We start from the raw sequence: 26530 nt of genomic DNA on the forward strand, positions 1-26530 counted from the left end.
CGGGATTCCAACCAGCACTCCCCTATGGGATGCCAGCATCACAGTTGGTGGCTTAACCTGCTGTGCCACAATGCCAGCTCAGTCTTTTTTTTTTCTTAAAGGGAATCAGCATTCCATTTCATATCAGCTACCAGACACTATTGTTTCTGTATCAGTTTTGTATTAAAACCTCCTCTTTGTTCTCTAGCTCTTGTGAAATCTGATGTCTTCCATCTGTTTCTACCTTAGTCTTTTCCCAGTTTCATTTCATAATGTATTGCTTTCAGATTCATAAGCTTCCACATGGATTTGTTCTTTTTCTTTATTAAGTTTTCTTTATTTGAAAGGCAGAGATATCTTTCATCTGCTGGTTCTCTGCCTAACTACCCACAACAGCCAGAACTGGGCCAAGCCGAAGCTAGGAGCTCAGAACTGCATCCAGTTCTCCTTTTTGAGTAGCAGGGTCCTAACTTAACTTGAGCTACCTGCTGCTTCTCAGAATGCATAATAGCGGGAAGCTGGATTGGAAGTGGAGCCAGGACTCAAACCCTGGCATTTGGCTATGGGATGTGAACATCTCAAGTAGTATCTTTTTTTTTTTTAAAGATTTATTTATTTGTTTGAAAGTCAGAGTTACACACACACACAGAGAGAGAGAGAGAGAGAGAGAGAGAGAGAGAGAGAGAGAAAGGATTCTCTGGTTCACTCCCCAGTTGGCCACAGTGGCTAGAGCTGTGCCAATCCAAAGCCAGGAGCCCGGAGCTTCTTCTAGGTCTCCCACATGGGTGCAGGGGCCCAAGCATTTGGGCCATCTTCTGCTTCCCCAGGCCATAGCAGAGAGCTGGATAGGAAGTAGAGCAGCCAGGACTTGAACTGGTGCCCATGTGGGATGCCGGCATGGCAGGTGGCGGCTTTATATGCTATGCCACAGTGCTGGCCCCCCAAGTAGTATCTTAACTGCTGTGCCATACACCTGACCCCAAAAATTCAGCTTTAAATAACAGTATTCATCTTGGCACATTTGTCACCAACTGTAGTCTTCCTTGCTTCTATGAGAAGTCACTGTCCTTTACCATAGCCTATAATTGTGGTACTGTTGATCCCTTCTGTGTTGTGTTGTTATTACTAAGGGCTATACTACTAAAATTTTAAATCAGAATTTTAATAAATTAATGTGGCTGAAGATTTTCCCTGAAATGACATCAGCTTCACTCACTGACATTTCTGTGTGCTTTCTCAAGTGGTTGAGAAAAGTGTGTGTCCTTTGGCTTGGCAGGAGATGGAATTTAAATGTCCTTATTTTAGGACATTAAATCCTTGGGGACACTAGCTAAGGACTCAGCCACTCACTGAGTTGGGTGTGTCTTGGCATATTCTCTGATTTGTCTTAAATAGAAGCTACCAGAAGATTCTGTGTATACATTTTTTAAAATATTTATTTTATTCATTTGAAAGAGTTAGAGGTAGAGACAGAGAGAGAGAGGTCTTCCATCGCTGGTTCACTCCCCAGATGGCTGCAATGGCTGGAGCTGTGCCGGTCTGAAGCCAGGAGCCAGGAGCTTCTTCCGGGTCTCCCACGTGGGTACAGGAGGGGCCCAAGGACTTGGGCCGTCTTGTACTGCTTTCCCAGGCCATAGCAGAGAGCTGTATCAGAAGAGGAGCAGCTGGGACTAGAACCTGCACTCATATGGGATGTCAGCACTTCAGGCTAGAGCTTTAACCTGCTGTGCCACAGCGCTGGCCCCCTATGTATACATTTTCTAATATAGTGGCTCTAGTTTCTATTAAAGGCAAGTAATGGTTTTTGTCATTTGTTTATATAAAGCAGCTAGCCTCTTTTCCGTGGTGCTTGGATGTTAGTGCTCCTTAAATTGCTTTAAAATCACCTGCCCTGGGTCGGGCACTATGTGTGGCACAATATGTTATGCCTCTGGGATGCCCACGTCCCATGTCAGAGTGCCTGGAATCAGGCCATGGCTACTTCACTTCCATCTGGATTCCTGCTAATGTGCCTGGGATGCAGCAGGTGACGGCTCACGTTCTGAGTCCCTCTCACCCATGTGGGAAACCCAGATAGAAGCTTTGGCCTGGCCCAACCCAGGCTGTTGTGGCCATTTGGGAAGTGAGCCAACAAATGGAAGATCTCTCTTGTTGTCTCTTTTTCTCTCTATTTCTCTGCCTTTCAAATTAAAAAAAAAATTAAACATTAAAAAAAAAAAAGAATAAAATCACCTTCCCCAAGCATGATCTCAGTTATTTTAACTCCAGTTGGACAATCTGTTTTCTGCCTACTTTTCTTTCTCAGAATCTTTAGTTTTCTTAATTCCGCTCCTGATTCTTTCTTCTAAAAATAGCAAGATTGTTTTAGGAATGGCACCTAGTACAGTGGTTAAGATGCTGCTTGGAGTTCAAGTCTTGGCTCTTCTTCTGGTTCCAAGAGCTTCCCGGCATTGCACGCCCTGGGAAGCTGTAGGTGATGGCTCAGTATTTGGGTCCCTACCACCCACATTGGAGACCCGGAATGAGTTATAGGCTCTTGGCTGTGGCCAGACCCAGCGCCTGCTCTTGTGAGCATTTGGAAAGTGAACCAGCAGACAGAAGAGCTCTGTCTCTGTCTCTCTCTTTGTGTCCTCTAACTTTCAAATTATTCTTTAAAAATAGGTTAAAGGGCAGATAAATTCCTCCCTTTTTAAAAACGTTCTATAGCAGAAAGACTGCTTGTTCTTGAAACAGATAAGGAAAAGAAACAAGATGCCTGTCTTGCAGAGCTCTGTAGCCTGTCTTTGTAGCTTGGAATACTGGGTTAATACGTTTTCTTAGCATTGCAGGGAAACTGTCTTGAAAACCCTGTTTTCACATGTTTGTTGTATGCCTTATCGGCAGCCACACCCCAAGGTTTCACTTTGCAGCTTCACCTGAACCTGCAGCTCTGCAGATTCTATCGTGTGTATCATCTGTGCATGGACACAGCATGGTAGTGCTCTTAATTTTATGTGTCACTAGGCTGCTCAGCTCAGACTTGTCCTGTGTATTTTGTTATGAGTCAGTGGTTCTTACATTTCCACCCATAATTGAGATCCATGCATGATTTAAGAAATGTGAATCTGAGAGCATACTGGAGGAACTCCCTGGCTAACCTGTTTGAAATGTTTCTTTTTTTTTTTTTTTTTTGGACAGGCAGAGTGGATAGTGAGAGAGAGAGACAAGGAGAAAGGTCTTCCTTTTTGCCATTGGTTCACCCTCCAATGGCCGCTGCAGCCGGTGCATCTCACCGATCCGAAGCCAGGAGCCAGGTGCTTCTCCTGGTCTCCCATGCGGGTGCAGGGCCCAAGCACTTGGGCCATCCTCCACTGCCTTCCCGGGCCATAGCAGAGAGCTGGCCTGGAAGAGGGGCAACCGGGAGAGTCCGGCGCCCCAACCGGGACTAGAACCCGGTGCGCCGGCACCTCAAGGTGGAGGATTAGCCTGTTAAGCCACGGCGCTGGCCTGAAATGTTTCTTTAACCTACATTTCCTCAAACTCTGTAGGTCCTGACCTGTTAATCAGGCAGTCTTCCTCCACCAGAACAGCTTTATCAAAAAGAAAATTAGTGTAGAGATATACAAGCATTTTTTAAAAGATTTATTTATGTATTTGAAAAAGGGGGTAGGGGGAGAGAGAGAGAGAGAGAGAGAGAGAGAGAGAGATCGATCGATCGATCTTCCATCCGCTGGTTCATTCCCCGGATGGCTGCAATGGCTGGGGCTGGGCCAGGCTGAAGCCAGGAACCAGGAACTACTGGGTCTCCCATATGGTGCAGAGGTCCAAGAACTTGGGGCATTTTTATCTGCCTTCCTAGGCCTCTCAGGGAGCTGGATTGGAAGGAACAGCCAAAACTTGAACTGGCACCCATATGGGATGGTGGCATCACAGGCAACGGTTTCTTTTCTTTTCTTTCTTTCTTTTTTTAAAGATTTATTTAAAAGAGTTACAGAGAGGCAGAGGCAGAGAGAGAGAGAGGTCTCCCATCTGCTGGTTCACTCCCCAGATGGCCACAATGGCTGGAGCAGGTAGTGGTTTTTGTCACTATGTCACTATACCAGCCCCAGTTAAAAAAAAAAAAAAAAAAAAAAAAAAAAAAAAAAAAAACCAAACTGGGAAAAGTATCAGGTGATAGGGGTGTCATAGAAGCTTTAGATTATTTAAAACTGCTGTGCTATGCAAGTCAGTCCTGATGATTTATTAATTTAAATTATTTTTTCCAAATAATTTTTAAAAATTTATTTATTCAAAAGGCAGAGTTACAAAGGAGAGATACAGAGAGAAAGAGATCCTCTATCTGCTAGTTCACTCCTCAAATGGCTGAAACAGCCAGGGCTGGGCCAGGCCAAAGCCAAGAGCTTCATCCAGGTCTCCCATGTGGGTGCAAGGGCCCAAGGACCTGCTTTCCCAGGTGCATTAGCAGGGAGCTGGATCGGAAGTGCAGCAGCTGGAACCCAAATTAGTACCTATACTGGATGCTGGCCTTGCAAGTGGCAGTGGCTTAACCCACTACCCCACAATGCCCATCTCTGTCTAAGCATATTTTACACAAGTTCTTGAGTGTGACAAGTGTGCTTGTTAAGTCCCAAGAAGAATAGAAGACCCTTCCGTGATGGGTGCAAACTCTGACATACCAGTGCCATTCCTTCTGTGGTGTTGCTTCCCAGTTAGGGACAAGTGTGAAGTAAGCACAGTGTTGCAGTCTAAATTGGAAGACTGTTTATGGCAGCAGGTTTTATTTTCTGCCCTAGTCCCTGTGATCCTCCCACTCAAGTCAGAGCAAGGTTTCCATTTGTTCTGGGTTCTTAGAGCCCAGCATCCCCGAGTCTGCGAAAGACCCATCGTGAGGTCTTGGGAGAGCAGGTGGGGAGGGAGGAGGCACACTGCTGAGGAGGGCGCAGAGGGCAAGGCCTCGCTCTCAGCCCTGGGATTCTGTTCCCCGTTCATCTGTTGCTGTCTCTGCAGACTCGCTGGCCTCGCTGCGGGCCTTCTGTCCACAGTCAGCTCCAGTGACATACCAGAGGAGGAAACACTGCTTTCCTAGCTTCTCTCATTTCCTTCCTTCCTGAAGCAGATTTAGACTGTTTTCTGACACCTCTTATCCTTTCACGCAAAGGGGAAAAAACCATTCTTTTCACCCTTTATTGTCAAATACAAGAGAAATGTGCAACTGCTTTTTTTTTTTTTTAAATACCTATTTATTTATTTGGAAGAATGGGGAATGAGGAAGAATGCTGCTGGCCACTTGTTCACTCCCTGGCCGCCTGCCCGCAACAGCCAAGGTCTAGGCTGGGAGTTGGGAATGCTATCCAGGTCTCCCATACAGGTAGCAGGGTCTGTGTGAGCAGAGAGCTGGAGTCAGGAGCTGGAGTGGGTGCTCTGATGTAGGATGCCAGCACCTTGCAACTGCTTTTGAGTTTTTTTGCTTCTTATCGCTGGGACTTGACATTTTTAAAATGCCTTGTCATTCCCCAAAGGTAATATTTCCTGGAGAGCTCAGCTCTAAGACATAAGGAAATTTCCAGATGTTCACAGATGAATATTCTTTTGAAGGAACCCATCTCAGAGGTTCCCTACAAAGAAATGCTGCATCTCCAGCAGTTGCCAGGTAGGCAGATAGTACCTGTGCTACACAGGACCTCCCTTGATAGGGAGCAAATGAAAAAAAGTCACAGTCTGTTTCCGCTCAGCTCAGGAAGATGCTTCAGAAATGCTGTTCTGGGAGCCCAGAATTTAAATTTATATCATGGGTTGGGCAATATTAGGAAGAATGGAGAAGATACTACCAGTGTTTTTTTTTTTTTTTTTTTAAGATTTATTTATTTGAAAGAGTTATAGAGAGAGAGAGGTCTTCCATCCACTAGTTCACTCCCCAAATGACTGCAGTGGCCAGAGCTGAACCGATTCGAAGCCAGGAGCCTCCTCTGGGGTCTCCCACAAGGGTGCAGGGATCCAAGAACTTGGGCCATCCTGTACTGCTTTCCCAGGCCACAGCAGAGAGCTGGACTGGAAGTGGAGCAGCCAGGACTCGAACCGGTGCCCACATGGGATGCCAGCATCACAGGCTGGGGCTCTGACCCGTTGTGCCACAGTGCCAGCCCCTACTTTTGAAAGAATATACTGGTTGGGGCCGGCACTGTGGTGTAGTGGGTAAAGCTGCTGCCTGCAGTGCTAACATCCCATACGGGCACCGGTTCGAATCCTGGCTGTTCCACTTCAATCTAGCTCTCTTCTATGGCCTGGGAAAGTAGTAGAAGATGGCCCAAGTAATTGGGCCCCTGCACTCGGGTGGTGGACCTGGAAGAAGCTCCTGGCTCCTGACTTCGCATCAGCAGTTGCGGCCATTTGAGGAGTGAACCAGCGGAGGGAAGACTTCTGTCTTTACCTCTGCCTCTCAGTAACTCTGCCTTTCAAATAAATAAATCAATCTTTTAAAAAAGAGAGAAAGAAAGAAAGAATATACTGGCTTCTTTGGCAGGGAGTGGGGGGAACCTGGGCATGAATCTTTTTCTAATTATTGTTTATATATTTTTAAAGGTTTATGTTATTTATTTGAAAGAGAGAGAGAGAGAGGCAGAGAGGGAGAGATCTTCCATCTGTTGGTTCACTCCCCAAATGGCTGCAATGGCTAGGGCTGGGCCAGGCTGAAGCCAGGAGCCAGGAGCTTCTTATCAGTTTCCCCTGTGGGCTGAGGGGCCATCTTTTGCTGCTTTCCCAGGTGCACTAGCAGGGAGCTGGATTGGAAGCAAGATAGCCAGAAATAGGACTGGTGCTGTTGGGATACTGGTGTCACAGGTGGCAGCTCAACTTACTAGTCACAGCATGGCCTCATGTTTCTTTTAATCATAAACTTTATTTTATGTGTTTGAAAGGCAGAGTACAGAGAGAGAGGCAGAGGCACAGAGAAAGAGCTTCCATCCTCTGGTTCACTGCCTAAATGACGGAAACAGGGCTGAGCTAGGCCAAAGCGAAGAGCCTGAAACTTCATCTGGGTCTCTCATGTGGATGGCAGGGGCCCAAGTACTTGAACCATTTTCTGCTTCTTTTCTTAGGCCATGAGCAGGGAGCTAGATGGGAAGTGGAGCAGCTGGGATGTGAATTGGTGCCCATATGGGATGCTGGCAGTACAGGTGACAGCTTCAATTGCTTCACAGCTTTGGCCCTGTTACATATTTTTTTTAAAAGATTTATTTTATTTATTTGAAAGGCAGAATTACAGAAAAAGAGAGAGAGGGAGAGACAGAGAGGAAGGTCTTCCATCTACTGGCTTACTCCCCAAATGGCCATAATGGCAGGGGCTGGACCAGGTGGAAGCCAGGATCCAGGAGCTTCCCTGTATCTCCCATGTGGGTGCAGGGGCCCAAGCACTTTGGGCTGACCTCCACCGCTTTCCCAGGTACATTTGCAAAGAGCGGGATTGGAAGTGGAGCAGCCAGGAGTCCAACCAGCACCCATAGGGGATGCTGGTGCTGCAGGCTGTGGCTTAACCCACTGCGCCACGGCACTGGCCCTGACATACTTTTAAAAAAATTTTTTATCATGGTAAATATACATAAAATGTACTACTTTTTGAAGTAAAAAAGTTTAGCCATTCTGTAAGGGTTTTTGTTTTGAAAGGCATGTGTATACATACATACACACATGTATGTGCACATGCACACACACACAGAGAATGAGAACAGACATCTCTCATCTGATTAATTCCTGAAAGGCTCAGATCAGCTAGAGCTGAGCCAGGCCAGCAATTCAATCTGGGTCTCCCACATGGGCATCGACCAACTACCTGAGTAACTGTGCTGCATCCTAGGGAAGCTGAATTTGGAGCAGAGCGGAGACTCAAACCCAAGGCACTCTGATATGGGCTGTGGGTGTTCCACGCGCATCCTACTTGCTGTGCCATCCGCCTGCTCCACATTTACCATTTTAACTGTTTTAAGTCTGCAGTTCTGTAGCATTAAGTAATTCACATTGCTTTGCAGCCATCACTGCCATCCACCTCCAGCTGAAATGCTGTACCCATCCGATACCAACTCCTTGTTCCTGCTTACCTTCAACTCAGCCCCTGGCCATCACCATTCAGCTTTCTATGAATTTGACCACCCTGGGTACCTTACAGAAATGACAGTATATAGTATTTGACCTTTTATGTTTGGTGTTTGGCTTATTTCACTAGCTAGTGTCTTCAGGATTTATGCAAGTTGTAACACGCATCACAGTTTTTTTCTTTCTGGAGGCTGAATAATATCCCATTGCATGTATGTGCCACATTTTACTTACCTATCTTCCCATTTATGGACACTTGGGTTGCATGATATACATAAAATCTTATTGTATTCTTAAGATGTTTTCATTAATACAGTCACTCTCATGCCTTTAACTTGTACATGTCCAATCTGATGTCTCACAATTTGTAAGAAAATAGAACAGCAAGGGCTATAGGAGTTGAAGCATGAAAGGTAGAGTGGGCTTGAGCAGGAGAGGGGGCATCATTTGGAAGAAGTAGGGAGCAGGAAGCATGGAAGTGTGAGGAAAGATGGGGGAATCCATTGTGGATAAAGGAAGCAGCATGTAAACCAAGAAACCAGCTCTGGGCAGAAAGTGCTTCATGGGAGCAGCAGTGATTAGGATTGGATAGGACTGCACCTAGTCCCATTTATGAATAAATGGGAGGGGTGAGGTTAAAAAAAAGTCTAAGGCCAGCACCGTGGCTCAATAGGCTAATCCTCTGCCTTGCAGCGCCGGCACACCGGGTTCTAGTCCTGGTTGGGGCACCGGATCCTGTCCCGGTTGCCCCTCTTCCAGGCCAGCTCTCTGCTATGGCCTGGAGTGCAGTGGAGGATGGCCCAAGTGCTTGGGCCCTGCACCCGCATGGGAGACCAGGATAAGCACCTGGCTCCTGCCATCGGATCAGTGTGGTGTGCCGGCCACGGTGGCCATTGGAGGGTGAACCAACGGCAAAGGAAGACCTTTCTCTCTGTCTCTCTCTCTCACTGTCCACTCTGCCTGTCAAATAAATAAATAAATAAATAAAAATCTAAAAAAAAGTCTAAGAGATGACCTGGAAAAAGTGTGCTGTGGTCATACAAGTTTGTAGACATGGGATTAAAAGGACTCTTGGCTAGATTGCCCTGTGTCTTTAGTATGCCAGTGTTTTTTATGCCCCTCCAAGAGGAGGGGTTCATAGCCTTCCTTGAGTTTGTAGTAACCATGGTGCAGTTTTGGAGCTTGAAGATGAGTATCCTCAGAACATATTCTGGGAAATGTTGGGACTAAGCTAAGGTTTTTGAGGGCAGGAAATATAATTTATCTCCCCATACAACATACTGAATGTTCCTGGGAATATTATCAGAGCAATGTTGGATTAAGAGGTAATTGTTGAAAGCATTAGCCCTTAGGAAGTGTTGAAATATCCTGTGGTACTAAGAAATCACTGCAGACTTAAGAGTCCCGTCCTTTTTCCCTGCTCCCTCCCCTCTCCTTGGATGGGTAAGCCTGAGTACTCAGTATATCCTTCAGAGATTAGTGCTCGGGTTATCTTCCATACTCCCATCAACTGGGATAGGAGTTGAATTGTCCAGGACAACAGAGAGGGTCTAAATGCACTGTCACAGCCACCAGCAGGATTACATATTTAAATAAATATATCGTGAGCGTTGGATTAAAGAACCCTCAGGTTATTAGTCTACCCAGCAGAGCCAAATTTGTATCCTACATAGAAATTTGGTTGACTCCATTTGGTTTGATACATATGTGTTGAATATATGAATGAATTATAGAAATCAGGAAGAACTTGTGAATTCTTAAACAATACATAAAAGTGATCAATTAGGTTCACTGACATTTTAGTGGGGAGAAAAATTTAGGCAAGAGGAGAGGAGAAAAGTACTTGAAACAAATACTGGGGGGCAGCAGTGTGACGTAGAGGGTAAGCTGCTGCCCGCAGTGCCAGCATCCCATATGGGTGCTGGTTTGAGTCCCTGCTCCCCACTTCCGATCCAGCTCTGCTATGGCCTGGGAAAGCAGTGGAAGATGGCCCAAGTCCTTGGGCCCCTGCACCCATGTGGGAGACCCAGAAGAAGCTCCTGGCTTCAGATCAGCGCAGCTCCAGCTATTGCGGCCAACTGGGGAGTGAACCAATGGATGGAAGAACTGTCTCTCTACCTCTCCTTCTCTCTCTCTGTAACTCTCACTCTCAAGTAAATAAATAAATCTTTTTTAAAAAAATAAGAAATAGATATGTGTCAAAGTTTGGGAAAAGGAGCTGGTGCCAGCAGTGCTGCCATCCCATATGGGCACCGCTTTGAGTCCCAGATGCTCCACTTATTTTTTTTATTTTTTATTTTTTTAACAGGCAGAGTGGATAGTGAGAGAGAGAGACAGAGAGAAAGGTCTTCCTTTTTGCCATTGGTTCACCCTCCAATGGCCGCTGTGGCCGGCGCATCTTGCTGATCTGAAGGCAGGAGCCAGGTGCTTCTCCTGGTCTCCCATGCGGGTGCAGGGCCCAAGCACTTGGGCCATCCTCCACTGCCTTCCCCGGCCATAGCAGAGAGCTGGCCTGGAAGAGGGGCAACCGGGATAGAATCCAGCGCCCCAACCAGGACTAGAACCCGGTGTGCCTGTTAAGCCACGGTGCCGGCCAGCTGCTCCACTTCTGATCCAGCTCTCTGCTATGGCCATGGGAGACCCGGAAGAAGCTCCTGGCTCCTGGCTTCAGATTAGCGCAGCTCCAACTGGGGAGTGAATCAGCAGATGGAAGTCTCTCCCTCCCTCCCTCTCTCCTTCTCTCCCTCCCTCCCTCTCTCTCTGCCTCTCTGCCTCTCTGGAACTCTTTCAAATAAATAAATAAATAAATAAATCTTTTCTTTTTTTGACAGGCAGAGTTAGACAGTGAGAGAGACAGAGAGAAAGGTCTTCCTTCCGTTGGTTCACCCCCCAAATGGCTGCTATGGCCGGCATGGATTCAAAGCCAGGAGCCAGGTGCCTCCTCCTGGTTTCCCTCCTCCTGGTTTCCCCAGGTGCAGGGGCCCAAGCACCTGGGCCATCCTCCACTGCCTTCCTGGGCCACAGCAGAGAGCTGGACTGGAAGAGGAGCAACTGGGACTAGAACCCAGAGCCCATATGGGATGCCGGCACCACAGGCGGAGGATTAACCAAGTGAGCCATGGCACTGGCCCCTAAATAAATCTTAAAAAAAAAAAAAAAAATGTTTGGGAAGAAATGGTTTGTTTTGAAATGAATCAGGTCACTCGCTTTCTCTCTCCATATATATGTACACATTATATATATGTACATACACATATATATTTGAAATGAATAAAAAATAACAAATTGAGAAATGGGTAAAGGGATGGATGCCATGTGATAAAGTAAGTGCAGTAAGATGGTAATGGTGGAATCTAGGAGTGGGTGTAAAATTCTTTGAACTTTACTGTTTTAAAATTTTCTTAGTAAAATGTTGGAGAATCAAAGAAGAAAACAAATCTGGAAGATTTTAAAGGCAGAACCAGCTAGATTTAAGGGAAGCAAGGTTTGCAATAAGAATGACATGGGCATTGATTGGGTCAAGCAGCTGTGGATTCTGCTAAATAGGTTGAGTAAATTGCCTGGCAATGGTCTGGGTTTGGCCCCAGGCACCCTGGCTTTAGAACCTTGCTATCCACTGTGCAGGAAGCACTGGCTGCAGCTCTTCACTCGCTGTCTGGCACACGGTATACTCAGATGGCGGTAGCTGTGATTAGTGGACTGTCGGCTGTGGAGGATCAAGTCCCAGGTTTTAATGCTTGGCCGGGCAGGTGTGTCGGACACCACCATCAGCGTCGTGTATACAGACAAAGCTGGACGGTAACACTGTGTGAAGAGCTGGTTAGTTTAGTTTTAGGGGAATGGAACTAGAGATTTAGATATGAAGAGTCTCGTCCTTTTTCCTGAAGTTCAGGAATTCATTTGTTCACCACAAATCGTATGTGCTGGCACTGCTGTAGACCAGTGAATGAAACAGGCAAAAAATCTCTTTCCTCACAGACTTTGCGTTCTAAAAGGGTTTGAAGAATGGTCTTTGCGCTTCAGATTCAGAGTGACTCTACAGGTGGGAGCGCAGCACCGGCCCCTGACGGGAAAAGGGCACCGAGACGTTTCTGGTGTCCCGGAAGTCACGCTGCACGGCCAGTCATCTCCTCTGTTTCCCCTCAAACGCTCCCCTTGTTCTGACGGTCCCTTTGACTTCCAGCTGGAGTTGGTGGAGCAGCTCACTGAAGCTGTCTCTGATTCAGTTTCCAAACCTCTGCTCGGGCCCCTGACGCAGGCCCCGCGTGAGTCATGGAAGTTGCTGTCCATGGGGTGTGCAGGGCCGGGAGGACCGAGGTGGCGCTCGGCACGGCGTCTGCACACGCGAGCGGTGTCGGTCAGCGAGGCTTGGTCTGGCCTCGCCGCGGGCGTGGACTTGGCAGCGATTACACGCTCCGTCCAGCCGGGTAGGAGGTCGGTCAGGAAAAGCGCTCATGGTGCCAGATTCTCCTCTGCTCTGAGTCATTCTCTGGTAGAGCGAACGGTAACGGTCTCAGGCAGAAGCTGTAACTCTTGAGATCCCTGGGGTTACCCGGAATGTGGGAGAGCTGCTCTCTAGTCACCTGGGCCTCTGCTCATTGTTGTTCTGTGTGACAACATGGACGGTTAGTCTGATAGAGAAGTGACATTTGAGAAAATGTAGTATAAGAAGGCAAACAATAAAAGTGTAACCTTGACCAACCTTGAAGAGGTGTTTTAATAACATAGACGGCTAAGAGGTTTGTAAAGTGTTGTTTGCTTTTTAAAAACGTATGTAGGCGCCACCCTTGTGCAGAAATGTGACATCTGGCAATTTCAGCCTTCTGGAAGACGGCCAGAAAACAAGGAGGCCTCAGAGGATGTGAAAGTAACTTGGAAAACTGTAGCACTAACGCACGTCTCTTACCATCCCGGAAGAGCTTGTTAGCATCTTATTAAGAACTTGTTTGCTTTTGTGTTTTGGGAACTCCTAATAATTTTGGTGGAGTATGTGTGTTCCCCCAACGCAGGCAGGTTGTAAGCAGCAATCTAGCAACGAGGTGGGAATGTCGATGAGGAAGTGACCTGGGAGCAGAGGATAGATTGACCTCAAGAGAGAAGGCCTAAAAGTTGCCCAGTACTGTTATCATGTGTTACAGCATCATACAGTAGTACACATGTGAACAATGGGCTTGGCCCAGGCAGCCACAGAGTAAATCGTAATTCAGGGTCTTCTGTTGAAGAAAGCAGGGAGGTATGTACTGTGTCCAATTTTTTTAAAAAGATTTATTTATTTGAAAGAGTTAGAGGAAGAGACAGAGATCTTCTGTCTGCTGGTTCACTCCCCAAATGGTCACAGTGGCTGAGGATGGGATAGGCTGAAGCCAGAAGCCAGGAACTCCATCCAGGTCTCCCACATGAGTAGCAAGAACAAGTACTTGGGCCATCCTCTGCTGCCTTTCCAGGCACATTAACAGGAAGCTGGATTGTAAGTGGAGTAGCTGGGACTTGAACCGGTGCTTAGGTGGGATGTTGGCCTTGCAGGCATCAGCTTAACTTGCTGCACCACAACACTGGCCCCACAGTGTATTTATTTTATCTTATTTTTTTTTAATTTATTTATTTACCTAAAAGTCAGAGTTACACACACACACACACACACAGAGGTCTTCAATCCACTGGTTCACTCCCCAATTGGCTGCAACAGCCAAAGCTGCACCAGTCCGAAGCCAGGAGCCAAGAGCTTCTTCCGGGTCTCCCACGTGGGTGCAGGGGCCCCAGTACTTGGGCCATCTTCTGCTATCCTAGGCCATACCAGAGAGCCGGATCAGAAGTGGAGCAGCTGGGACTTGAACCAGTGTCCATATGGAATGCCAGGGCGTTAACCTGCTGCGCCACAGCACAGGCCCCATTTTATTTTATTTTTTAAAGATTTATTTATTTGAAAGTCAGAGTTACACAGAGAGAATGAGAAAGAGAGAAAGAGAGGTCTTCCATCTGCTGGCTCACTCCCCAATTGGCCACAACGGCTGGAGCTGTGCTGGTCTGAAGCCAGGAGCCAGGAGCTTCTTCTGGGTCTCCCACATGGGTGCAGGGGCCCAAGGACTTGGGCCATCCTCTACTGCTTTCCCAGGCCATAGCAGAGAGCTGGATGGGAAGTGGAACAGCCAGGTCTCGAACCAGCTCCCATATGGGATGCCGGCGCTTCAGGCCAGGGTGTTAACCCACTGCACCACAGCGCTGGCCCCAGTGTATTGAGTTTTAAATGTCAAAATTAACCAAGTTTTGACAAGCTGAATGAGTTCCACAGTGTTTATACACCTGAAATACTACACTTTCTCTACAGTATCAGTTCTCTGGTGATGCGATATCCCTGACACAGATTTGAGCCTGTAATCGATTATGCAGGTGGTGCTCCCACCCCGTTAGTCTACTGGTTAAGGTTTTAGAGATGGAGAAACCTGGGCTCCCATTCCATCTCTGACTTACTGTGTTACTTTGGATAGATCCACCACCTCTCTGAGCCTCTGTCCTCGTCTGCAAAAGTGGAGGCCGTAACATTTGATGGGGGACAGGCTTTGTGCACAGAGGGTGAAGGCACTACTGAGGAACCCACATCTGCACCAGAGTGCCTGGTGTGAGTGTGAGCTACTCAGTGCTTCTGATCCAGCTTCCTGCTAATGCACCGGGAGGCAGCAGATAATGGCTCAAGGACTTCCAGGTAGTGAACCAGCAGGTGGAAGCTCGCTCGCTCTCACTCTTTGCTCTTCCTCTCTCCCTCTTTCTTTGTCACACTGCCTTTCAAATAAATAAATAAAATCTTTAAAGTATATATATATATATATATATATAAGGCTGTAATGAGGGAAGTATGTAATACAATGCATGGCACATCGTAAATACTCAATAAATATTAGAGATGTTTGTATTTATTTATTTGAAAGAGAAAGAGAGACTCAGGCAGAAGGAGTGAGATCTCCCACTCACTGATTCACTCCTCAGCTGCCCATATGAGCCAGGGCTGGATCAGGCTGAAGCGAAGAGCTGAAACTGAACCACTTCTCCCACGTGGATGGCAAGGACATAAGTACTCAAACCCGGGCATTCCAATGTAAGATGTAGATGTCCCACTGTGCCAAACACCTGCCTCTATAATTATTTTTATTATTGTAATCATCTTCATGATGGTCATTAAGAAATTATCATTATCTCCATTTTTCTGGCAAGGAAACAGAAGCCCAGAGAAGTTAAGTAATATGTCCAAGATTAATAGCTAATAAATAGTGGGCTGGGATTCGGACCTGGGTCTCCCTGACTCCAGAAGTGCTTCGCACTCACATGTGCCTCAGCATGTACTTATAATTGGGTTGTTTTGAATACATAAAGAAAATCTGTGGTAGGAGAAGACAGGATGTGGGAACTCTTAACTGTTCACTTCTCTTTTCCGTTGTGGCCGAAGTCATCTCATTATAGAAAAAAAGTCCCAGTGATACAAAGATAAACTACTTATACTCACTAGTACAAATTAAATATGCATTGTTTAATTGCATTACAGGACTTATTAAATATATTTTAAAAGATTTATTTATTTTAAAATCTAGTTAGCTATTTGAAAGACACAGAGAAAGGAGAAAGAGATATCTTCCCTCCGCTGGTTCACTCCTCAAATGGCCGCAACTGCCGAGGCCAGGCCAGACCAAATCCAGGAGCCAAGAACTTCCTATGGGTCTCCCAAGTGACTGCAGGGGCCCAAGCACTTGGGCAACCCTCTGCTGCTTTCCTAGACACATCAGCAGGGAGCTGGATCAGAAGTGGAGTAGCCAGGACTTGAACCAGCATCCATATGGGATGCTGGTGTCACAGGCAGAGGCTTAACCCACTGCGCCACAACACTGGCCCCTTATTAAAATCTTGTAAGGTGGTGGCAGATGTTGTGGTGCAGTGAGTTAGCCTCCCTTAGAGATGCCTGAATGCCATATCAGAGTTCCAGATTGAGAGCCAGCTGCTCTGCTTCCAGTCCAGCTCCTTGATAGTGCATTCTGGGAAACAGATGATGGCTCAAGTGCTTGGGTTCCTGCCATCCATGTGTGAGACCTGGATGGAGTTTCTGGCTCCTGGTTTCCGGCCTAGCCCAGCCCTTACTGTTGCAGGTTTAAGGAGTGAAATCAGCAGATAGAATATAGCTCTTTCTCTGCCTTTAAAGAAGATGAAATAAACAAACATTTTTTTAAAAATAAGATCTTCCACATTAATATACTGATTGATTTGTTGAATGCCTAATATGTTAAACCACATCATTATTTTCTTGGATTATTTAGTGCTACAATCTTCTTTTCTTTTTGTAGTTAGGCACTTAATGCTTTTTGATTCACTTAGCTGTGTGTGAGTTGGAGATTAGAATCTTCACTTTCTACAGTACCAAATGAGTACTTTAAGTGAATAAAGAAAAACAGACCTGGGTCCTGGAGCTCTTGTGAGCTCTCATGGGGGCTGTTTACAGGCGGACACAGACACGTTCCTCACGTCCTGTCTTTCTAGTGCTGAAACACCTATGGGGATCTTCAAGGGGTTCATGAAAAATGCATATTGTAAAAAAACTATGCAAAATTTTTATACCCAAATAAATGTCTTTTAAAAAATGTATTTGTGGGGCTGGCACTGTGGCACAGTAGGTTAAGCATCTGCCTGTGGCACTGGCATCCCATATGGGCACCGATTCGTGTCCTGGCTGCTCCACTTCTATCTATCTATCTATCTATTTATTTATTTATTTATTTTGCTCCACTTCTGATCCAGCTCTCTGCTGGTGGTCTGGGAAGGTAGTAAAAGATGGCCCAAGTGCTTGGGCCCTTGCACCTGCATGGGAAACCCAGAAGAAGCTCCTGGCTCCTGGCTTCAGATCTGCTCAGCTTTGGCTGTTGTGGCCATTTTGGGAATGAACCAGCAGATGGAAGACCTTTCTCTCTGTCTCTCCCTCTTTCTCTGCCTCTCAAGTAAATAAATTTTTAAAATGTATTTGTTTATATTCATTTTTCATTTGAAAGGCAAAGAGAGAGAGAGAGAGAGAGATCTTCTATCCTCTGTTTCACTCCCAAAATAAGCAGGGTGGAGCCAGGCCATGTAGGAAGGACCCAAGCACTCGAGCTTCACAGGATGCACATGAGCCGGAAGCTGGAGTGGAAGTAGAATATCCAGCACTCAAACCAAGCGCTCTGATACGGAGTTAGGCAACCCAAGCGATGACCCAGCTGCTGTGCCACATGCTCATCCCTAAAGTATCTTTTAATTCCATTGTCCATGAACTTTTTTTTTTTTTTTTAAGATTTATTTCTTTATTCAAAAGGTGGAGTTACAGAGAGGGAGAGGCAGAGGCAGAGAGAGAAGTCTTTCATCTGCTGGTTCACTACCCAAATGGCTGCAACTGCCAGGGCTGGTCCAGGCTAAAGCCAGGAGCCAGGAGCTTCTTCTGGATTTCCCACACAGGTGCAGGGGCCCAAGCACTTGGGCCATCTTCCACTGCTTTCCCAGGAGCATTAGCAGAGAGCTGGATGGGAAGTGGAGCAGCTGGGAGTTGAACTGGAGCCCATATGGGATGTCAGCGCTGCAGGCAGTGGCTTAACGTGCTGTGCCACAATGCTGGCCCCATCTGTAAACTTTTTGAAGTACCTAAGTAAACTTAGGCTTCTGGCTACCCACATCACAGTGATGGACACATCATCTCCTTATAGCAGACACCATAACAGGGCAGAACACTCTCCAAGGTCGGGTCACAGACCTTTGAACTGAAAACACATACTTGAGCTGATACCGGGTACTCAGTCTGTTTGGGTTACCTAGCCATTTCTGGCTCTTTATGGATTTTGTTTTTCACTGTGTCTTAAATTTTGTGGCCTTTGAGGTGTAGTCCTGCTGCTGTTCTTTAGGTTGCATTGCTTTTGGTTTTTTTTTCCCCAAAGATTTATTTGAGAAAAAGAGAGAGAATCTTCCGTCTGTTGGCTCACTCCCCAAGTGAACAGCCAGGGCTGGGCCAGGCTGAATCCAGGAGTCAGGAGCTTCATCTAGGTCTCTCACATGAGTGGCAGGAACCCGAGCACTTGGGCCATCTCCCACTACTTTTCCCAGGCCATTAGCAGGGATCTGGATTAGAAGTGGAGCAGCTGGGACACAAACTGGCACCCACATGGAATGCCATTGTGATAGGCTGTGGCTTTACCTCTATGCCACAACACTGTATTTTTCAATATTTATTTATTTAATTTATTTTATTTGAAAGGCAAGGAGATGGCAAGATTGAAAGAGAGAGAATCTTCCATCCACTGGTTCACTTCCCAAATGTTCACAATGGCCAGGGCGAGGCTAGGCTCAAGCCAGGAGCCAGAACTGAATCCAGGTCTCCCATTTGAGAGCAAAGACCCAAATGCTTGAGCCATCACCTGCTGCTCCCAGGGTGTGCATTAGTAGGAAGCTGGAAATGGAAGCGGAAGTCCGAACTGAAACCCAGGCACTTGGACAACGGGATGTGTGTATCTCAAGTGGTGTCGTAACCACTGCACCAAATGCTCATCCCCACATAATTTTTAAATTTAAGTTGATACATAATTGGACACATTTGTGGGGTAGCGTGTGATAATCTGACGCATGTATACAGTGTCTAGTGATCAAATCAAGGTAATTGGCGTTTCCAGTTCCTTAAACATTTATAATTTCCTGATGTTGGGAACATTCAAACTCCTCTCTCCTCATTTTCATGAAACGTGTGAATGGTTATAAACGATGGTCGCCCTGCTGAGCTGTAGAACGCTCTACTTGTCTTCTGTCTATATTGTGGTGCCTGTTACCTGACCTCCTCCATGTTAGTTCTGTGCAGACACAGTATGTAGGAGTGAGAAGGCCCGCAGTCCGAGTCCTGGGCCTGCTCCTATGAGCTCTGTGGTCTTGGACAAATTAAATTTTCAACGCTTGCCAAGCCTTGGTATTCTGAATATTTAAAATGGTTATCAGGAATAAACGAAATGCCATATTTAAAGTCCCTGCTTTTTGAATACTGTATGTTAAATTACCATGTTATCTGGGGCTTTAAAAACATTCATCTCCTTACTGCCCTCTGCAGGCACTCTAGAAAACCCACATTTGCCTACTTGAATCTTTCCTGTCACTCATAGGTAGGTCACTTTTTGTCTTTCAATTTCAGATTTACTTTGAGAATCAAATGAAAAGTATATGAGAAAAATACCATTTTAAAGCAAATAAACGTGAAAGTAAAGTACCGACATTTCCTTAGATTTGACTTCACTGTAAATAACTATATCTTAAGATTTATGATTCTTGAGAAATAAATCTGGGGGGAGGTGTTTAGTGCAGTGGTTAAGATGCCTCTTGGGGTGCTCACATCCCATATTGGAGTGCCTGGGTTCCAGTCCTGGCCCAGCTGCCTGCTAATGCACCTGCTGGGAAGCAGTGGGCCATAGGTCAGGTGTTTGGGTCTCTGCCCACCCACGTGGGGATTGAGCCCGGGTGAGTTCTCGTTCCTGGTTTTCACCTGGCCCAGCCCTGGTTGTTAAGGACGTTTGGGAAATGAACTAATGGGAGCTCAATCTCTCGCTCTCTTGCTCTCTCTCTTTCCTTCTCTCTGCCTTTCAAATAAATATAAGAAATAGAGGAAAAATAAAAGGTAAAAAATTTTTTAAAAGAGATAGATCTATATGTCACTATCTTAGATATTGATGCTGTCTGTTTCTTTTGATCACTCTTTCCAGGTTGGAAGACATGGAGGCTGGTTCGGTGGTTCGTGCCATCTTTGACTTCTGCCCCAGTGTATCAGAAGAGCTTCCGCTCTTTGTGGGAGATATCATTGAGGTGCTGGCAGTGCTGGATGAATTTTGGCTTCTAGGAAAGAAGGAGGATGTTACAGGTAAGGGGCCCACTCTCAGTTGTGGGCATTTGGGGGAGTGAATGTGAGATCGTAGTCTGTCTGTGTGTGTGTGTGGTGTGTGCATGTGTTTGTTGGTCTAATCACTCTGTCTAGCGAATAAATAAATAAAGCTTATACAAAAAAAAGTTAAATGAGAAGCCCAAGGCAGTAAGTTTCTCATACTGTAGTGTCTCTCTCATTCCCTCTCTCCTACCAACTCCTGCAGATGGTTGAATGGTTAGGTACCAGCTGCTCTCAGCCCAGTCTCTTGTCCATGTCTTTCCCTTTCTCATCCTAGGTCCTTGTCCTTTATGTTCAGTGCTGATTCTCTTCTTAGAATATGCATTATTCTTTTCTTCAGGACTTCTGTCATTCACCATTGGCTTTTTTTTTTTTTTAAGATTTATTTATTTGAAAAGGAGAGGCACAGAGAGAGAGAGAGAGAGAGAGAGAGAGAGGTATTAACATCAGCTGGTTCACTCCCCAGATGGATGCAATGGCTAGAGCTGGGCTGATCTGAAGTCAGGAACCAGGAGCTTCTGAGTCTTCCATGTGGGTGCAGCGGTCCAAAAACTTGGGTCATCTTTCACTGCTTTCCCAGGCCATAGCAGAGAGTTGGATTGGAAGTAAAGCAGCTGGGACTCAAACTGGTGCCCATATGGGATGCTGAGACTGCAGATGGCAGCTTTACCCATTATGCCATAGTGCTGGCCCCCACTATTGGCTTTTCACAACCAGGCTTAGCTCTGATTTATGAAACAGAAAGTGCTCTCCACCTTGTATCTGTAGCTGTCTTCTTCCCTTCCTTTCACTCTTAATGGAACAGGAGCCAACTTGGTCACTCCTTCCTAGGTCCACAGTTCACCCTTTACTCTTATATGCTTCCTGCCTACCCACATCCATGCACCAGTTGCCTTCCATTCTTTTTTTTTTTTTTTTTTTTTTTTGACAGGCAGAGTTAGAGAGAGACAGAGAGAAAAATCTTCCTTTTCTGTTGGTTCACCCCCAAAATGGCCGCTATGGCCAGCGTGCTGCAGCTAGCGTGCCGCGCCCATCCGAAGCCAGGAGCCAGGTGCTTCCTCCTGGTCTCCCATGGGGTGCAGGGCCCAAGGACTTGGGCCATCCTCCACTGCACTCCCGGGCCACAGCAGAGAGCTGGCCTGGAAGAGGGGCAACCGGGACAGAATCCGGCTCCCCAACCGAGGCTAGAACCCGGGGTGCTGGCGCCACAGGCGGAGGATTAGCCAAGTGAGCCTCGGTGCCAGCCGCCTTCCATTCATTAAAATATATGCTAACATCGGTTTCTTTCATCAGTTGGCCTAGGGAAAGGTGTAAGTGTTGCCACCTCATGCAGCTGTATTAAGCCAGTTCTTAACTTGCACATATTTATGTCAGTCTGGGTTGGAGGAAGTGAAACAGCCCCGAGAGCAGACTCCACTGACACTCAAGCACAGTTAGGAGATAATTAGATCACTTCCCAGTAGCCACGACATCCCTGCTGAGACAAAACTGATGAGTAGGAGTTAGATGGCAAGGCGGAAGACAGGCACAGGGGATCCCTTGTTCAAAGGCCCTGAAACAGAAGAGAACATGGAGGGGCTGAGGGAAGCTGAGTAAGTCATTGAGCATGCGTGAGGTGGTGAGCAGAGGCTGATGGTGGAAGATGGAGGGAGGAAGCCATGCTGAGAAGTTAAGGAAGTGAGAAACTCAGAGAGTGATTTCTGCACCATCCAGTTTGTCTTAGAGCACTCACTGCTGCAGACTGATGGACCAGAGGAGGGGGCAGAGCTGAAGGCAGGGTGCAGGCCAGGGGCTTATGCGGTTGTCCAGGTGAGAGATGGTGCTTGCTTGGACCAAGGGGCAGCTCTGGGGATGAGTGGACAGACACAGAAAGACACAGAAGTTGTTTTGAAGGGAGACTCAGTCAGGCTTTCTTATTCTTTCCAACTGGCAGGCCCTGCCTTTCTACCACCACCCATTAAAACCCTACTCATCTTCAGACTCAAATGCTGTCTCTTTCATATATTTTTTATGTTATTTCTGACCTATTATCTGCCTTCTCTGATCTTCTGTAGCAGCTTGTGTCCGTGTGTTGTGACACTAGATCTCAAGATTGAATTACTTCTCTCTGAATCAGACTGTGTGTGTGAACTAGATTTCACATCTTTGAAGACTGTTTATTTTATTTTATTTTATTTTTTGACAGGCAGAGTGGACAGAGAGAGAGACAGAGAGAAAGATCTTCCTTTTGCCGTTGGTTCACCCTCCAATGGCCGCCGCGGTAGGCGCGCTGCGGCCAGCGCACCGTGCTGATCCGATGGCAGGAGCCAGGTGCTTATCCTGGTCTCCCATGGGGTGCAGGACCCAAGCACTTGGACCATCCTCCACTGCACTCCCTGGCCACAGCAGAGAGCTGGCCTGGAAGAGGGGCAACCGGGACAGGATTGGTGCCCCGACCGGGACTAGAACCCGGTGTGCCGGCGCCGCAAGGCGGAGGATTAGCCTAGTGAGCCGCGGCGCTGGCCTGAAGACTGTTTATTCACATCTCCCTTCGCAGTGCGTCTTGCATAGGGTGGCGCCTGATGAATGCTTGCTGAATCGAATCGTGTTTTCTGGGTTCTGCACACATCTTACTTTGGGTGCTGTATGTACCTTTTCTATAATAGAGGCTCCGGTCGTAAATACGGAGTGCATTTTCAATTCAGGGCCTATGAATGGGCTCAGAAACAAGTTTTTGTCCGTGCTCATAGACAGAAAAATAAATTTCAATATTAAGAGAAAAATTCAATATCAACGTGTGTTTGCTTTGTTTTCAGGACAGTTCCCTAGCAGTTTTGTGGAAATTGTAACCATTCCAAGCCTAAAAGAAGGAGAGAGGCTGTTTGTCTGCATCAGTGAATTTACATCCCAAGAGCTAAACAGTCTTCCCCTCCACCGAGGTAAGCTCATCATCCAAGGGCAGGCCATTTGAAAGTGAGATCGGAGAAGCCTGCGTATTTGGACCACTAGATCTTAAAGTTTTATGAGTGACTAAACTCTGGACTGTCCTCAGCCATACCAGGGATAGTGCTGACCCTAATAATGACATGCTTTAGTAGCCTTTTACAATTTCCATACAAACATAATCTCATTTTATCTTCAGTACAGACTTGGGAGAAAGCAGAGTAGGCATTAAGCACATGTTGGGACAGGCAATTGGCACAGCACATGGGATGCTACTTGGGAGGCCCATATCCCATATCAGAATGGCTGGTTCAAGTCCAGCCATTCTGATCCAGATTCTTATTGGTGTGCACCCTGGGAGGTAGCAGATGATGGCTCAGGTACTCAGATCCCCGCTAGCTACATGGGAGACCTGGATTGAGTCCTGGGCTCCTGGCTTTGGCCTGATCCAGCCCTGGCTATTGCAGGCACTTGGGAAGTGAACCAGAGGATGGAAGATCTTTGTCTTTGAAAGAAAATGAACAAAATTTTTAAAACTAGATTTTATCAATGAAAGCAATTTAGAGACCATTAGCTGCAGATATGAAGTTTTGGCCTCACAATGTGAACTTATCTTATTCTAAGTCTAGAACTATCTTTCCACTGCCCACATGTGGTAGCCATTCTTCAGACTATTTTTTTCCCATAAAAATGGATATGGCTTTGCCATCAACATTATTGTTTATTAATACACAATGGTGGGGGCCGACACCATGGCTCAATAGGCTAATCCTCCGCCTTGCGGTGCCGGCACACTGGGTTCTAGTCCCGGTCAGGGCACCAGATTCTGTCCCGGTTGCCCCTCTTCCAGGCCAGTTCTCTGCTGTGGCCTGGGAAGGCAGTGGAGGATGGCCCAAGTGCTTGGGCCCTGCACCCCATGGGAGACCAGGAGAAGCACCTGGCTCCTGGCTTCAGATCAGCGCAGTGCGCCGGCCGTGGCGGCCATTGAAGGGTGAACCAACAGCAAAGGAAGACCTTTCTCTCTGTCTCTCTCTCTCTCACTGTCCACTCTGCCTATCAAAAAAAAAAAAAAAAAAAAAAAAAAAAACAAAAAAACCCACAATGGTGGGACAGAGCATTTGGGAATTAAGAGACAAGCAGCCCCATCTTCTTACTCTGCTATTGGATCATGTTGTAAAAGTTATCAGAACAAGCTTAAAAGGAGTGACTGAAAACTGGTAATCACAGCCATATCTCAGTGCTGTTCCAAGTATTTCTTCTTGCCCGCTGGTGTACATAGGGACTTCTTCTTCTTCTTCTTCTTTTTTTTAAGTTATTTGAAAGGCAGAGTGAAAGAGACAGAGAGACCTAATATCCACTGGTTCACTCCCTAAATGGCTGCAAACAGCTAGGTATGGGTCAAGCTGAAGCCAGGAGCCAGGAACTCCATCTAGGTCTCCCACATGAATGGCAGGTGCTCAAGTACTTGGACCATCTTCCACACCCTTCCCAGGTGCATTAGCAGGAAGCTGAAGTAACCAGGATTTAGACCAGTGCTCCAGTATGGGACGCTGGGATCGCAAGCGGCAGCTTAACCTGCTACACCATAGCGCTAGCCCCCACTGGAACTTCTAATGATAAACCATCTTAACAAGTATACTTGATCTAGTCTGTGCATTTTCACAGAAACCAGTAGTATTCCACAGACCGAGGCCTGTGTTAGCTCTGTTGTTTGCTCTTTAGAGTGTGGCACTAAAGGGAGAGGCTTAATTTGTTAAACCATGCCCATTCGTGTGTGCGTGTACAAGAAAATACAGCAAACGTCTTTACCTCTTGGTCAATGAGAAGACAAGAATACTGTATTTTGACCTTGATCCTCCAAACCTAGTTGGAGAATTTCTTGCGCCGGCGCCGTGGCTCAACAGGCTAATCCTCCATCTTGTGGCCCGGCACACAGGGTTCTAGTCCCGGTTGGGGCGCCGGATTCTGTCCCGGTTGCCCCTCTTCCAGGCCAGCTCTCTGCTATGGCCCGGGAGTGCAGTGGAGGATGGCCCAAGTGCTTGGGCCCTGCACCCGCATGGGAGACCAGGAGAAGCACCTGGCTCCTGCTTTCGGATCAGAGCGGTGTGCCAGCAGCAGCGTGTCGGCCGCGGCGGCCATTGGAGGGTGAACCAAAGGCAAAGGAAGACCTTTCTTTTATTTTACTTTTTTTTGACAGGCAGAGTGGAGAGAGAGAGAGAGACAGAGAGAAAGGTCTCCCATGGGGTGCAGGGCCCAAGCACTTGGGCCATCCTCCACTGCACTCCCTGGCCACAGCAGAGAGCTGGACTGGAAGAGGGGCAACCGGGACAGAATCCAGTGCCCCGACCGGGACTAGAACCCAGTGTGCCGGCGCTGCAAGGCGGAGGATTAGCCTGTTGAGCCACGGCGCCGGCCGAAGGAAGACCTTTCTGTCTCTCTCTCTCACTGTCCACTCTGCCTGTCAAAAATAAAAAAATAAATAAAAGGCTTTCTTGCGTGTCATTTTATGCTTACCTCTGCCTGTGTTCTGTATTCTCCTTGCCAAACAGTGACAGAAGGCAGACAGAGGCAGCAGCAGAGACTATAGCTGGGCCTGTTATGACCTGTGCTCTCCCAGCAGAGGTCTGGAGTCCACATGAGGAGGCCCCAGGTAACATAGAGGAGGGGCACGTGTGGGTCACCACGATGGCTTAGCAGGAAAAGCCTCTGCTGGCTCGAGGCCCAGCTGCTCCACTTCGAATCCAGCTCCCTAATAACGTGCCTGGGAAAGCAGCAGACAACGGCTCAAGTGCCCGCCCTGGGAAGACTGATCTAATGTAATCTGTCCTAGCTTGCTTTGAAGTTCAAATTCACCTGGGGCGTCCCAGGGTCAACTGAGAAATTCTCAGGGAGCACCTGGCATCAGCCTTTCAGCTGTGCATCACCTGTGCCGAGACTGACTCAAGGTCAGGCTGAGTCCTCGAATCCATGGATCTCATCTGGATGACTGGTTAACCAGTTAAGTCTAATAAGCTTCCACGTGTGAGTCCACAAGGAGACAATGTGGAGCAGGGGCGTAGGTAAGGAAGCAGAGCCTGTCGGTGGTGTTGGCTTGTTCTCTTCTCTGTGATACTTGGCACTGCCGGTAAGCACACACGCCACTCGGCCCTGTCCTATGTCTTCTAGGGCTGCGTGTCTTCTGATTTGAAAACACAGGCCTTTGAGGAGAGGCAAGTTAGGTTTGCCAACATAGTTTGTCTTTTTTCCTGGGAAGCTTAGCTTGAGCCACAGCAATAATTCTAATTCCTCTTTCTGTACATGGCAGGCCACCTCAACAGGCATTAATTAATTTTCTTAGTTGAAAACAAAATCACTATAAAATGGAAATATTGTTTTATACCACATATAGTTTATTAAACTTGTGCTTTTGCTTATTAGACTGAAAAGTGTTTTTCCATTAGCTCAGCATGTCAACTCCTGAGTAGCATACATTCCTTCCTTCCTGTTCTCTAGCACTGTTAATCCTGATGCCTGTTGTTTCTTTATCTCTGCTTAGTAACCCTCAGTGTAGCTTCTCTTCTGTGTAAACAACTTTGGGAAGATGTCAGGGAGGGATTTGGAAACCTCAGGAGTTTGTGGGATAATGTTTGAGATCTGTTACGGTTTGGTTTGCCA

At 46.9% G+C, this 26530-nt stretch overlaps 1 protein-coding gene across 2 annotated transcripts in view; it reads left to right on the forward strand.

Annotated features, from left to right (window-relative positions):
- DNMBP (dynamin binding protein) overlaps window positions 1-26530 on the forward strand; it is a 113747-nt gene that overhangs the window by 26664 nt on the left and 60553 nt on the right. For both annotated transcript variants that reach the window (XM_062215185.1, XM_062215186.1), the window contains exons 2-3: window positions 19779-19933; window positions 22750-22872. In XM_062215185.1, the coding sequence (XP_062071169.1) occupies window positions 19789-19933; window positions 22750-22872 (268 nt within the window). In that variant the 5' untranslated portion in view covers window positions 19779-19788. The remainder of the gene's footprint in view (window positions 1-19778; window positions 19934-22749; window positions 22873-26530) is intronic.

Source organism: Lepus europaeus, chromosome 17, assembly GCF_033115175.1.
Source record: "Lepus europaeus isolate LE1 chromosome 17, mLepTim1.pri, whole genome shotgun sequence".
Classification (NCBI taxonomy): domain Eukaryota; kingdom Metazoa; phylum Chordata; class Mammalia; order Lagomorpha; family Leporidae; genus Lepus; species Lepus europaeus.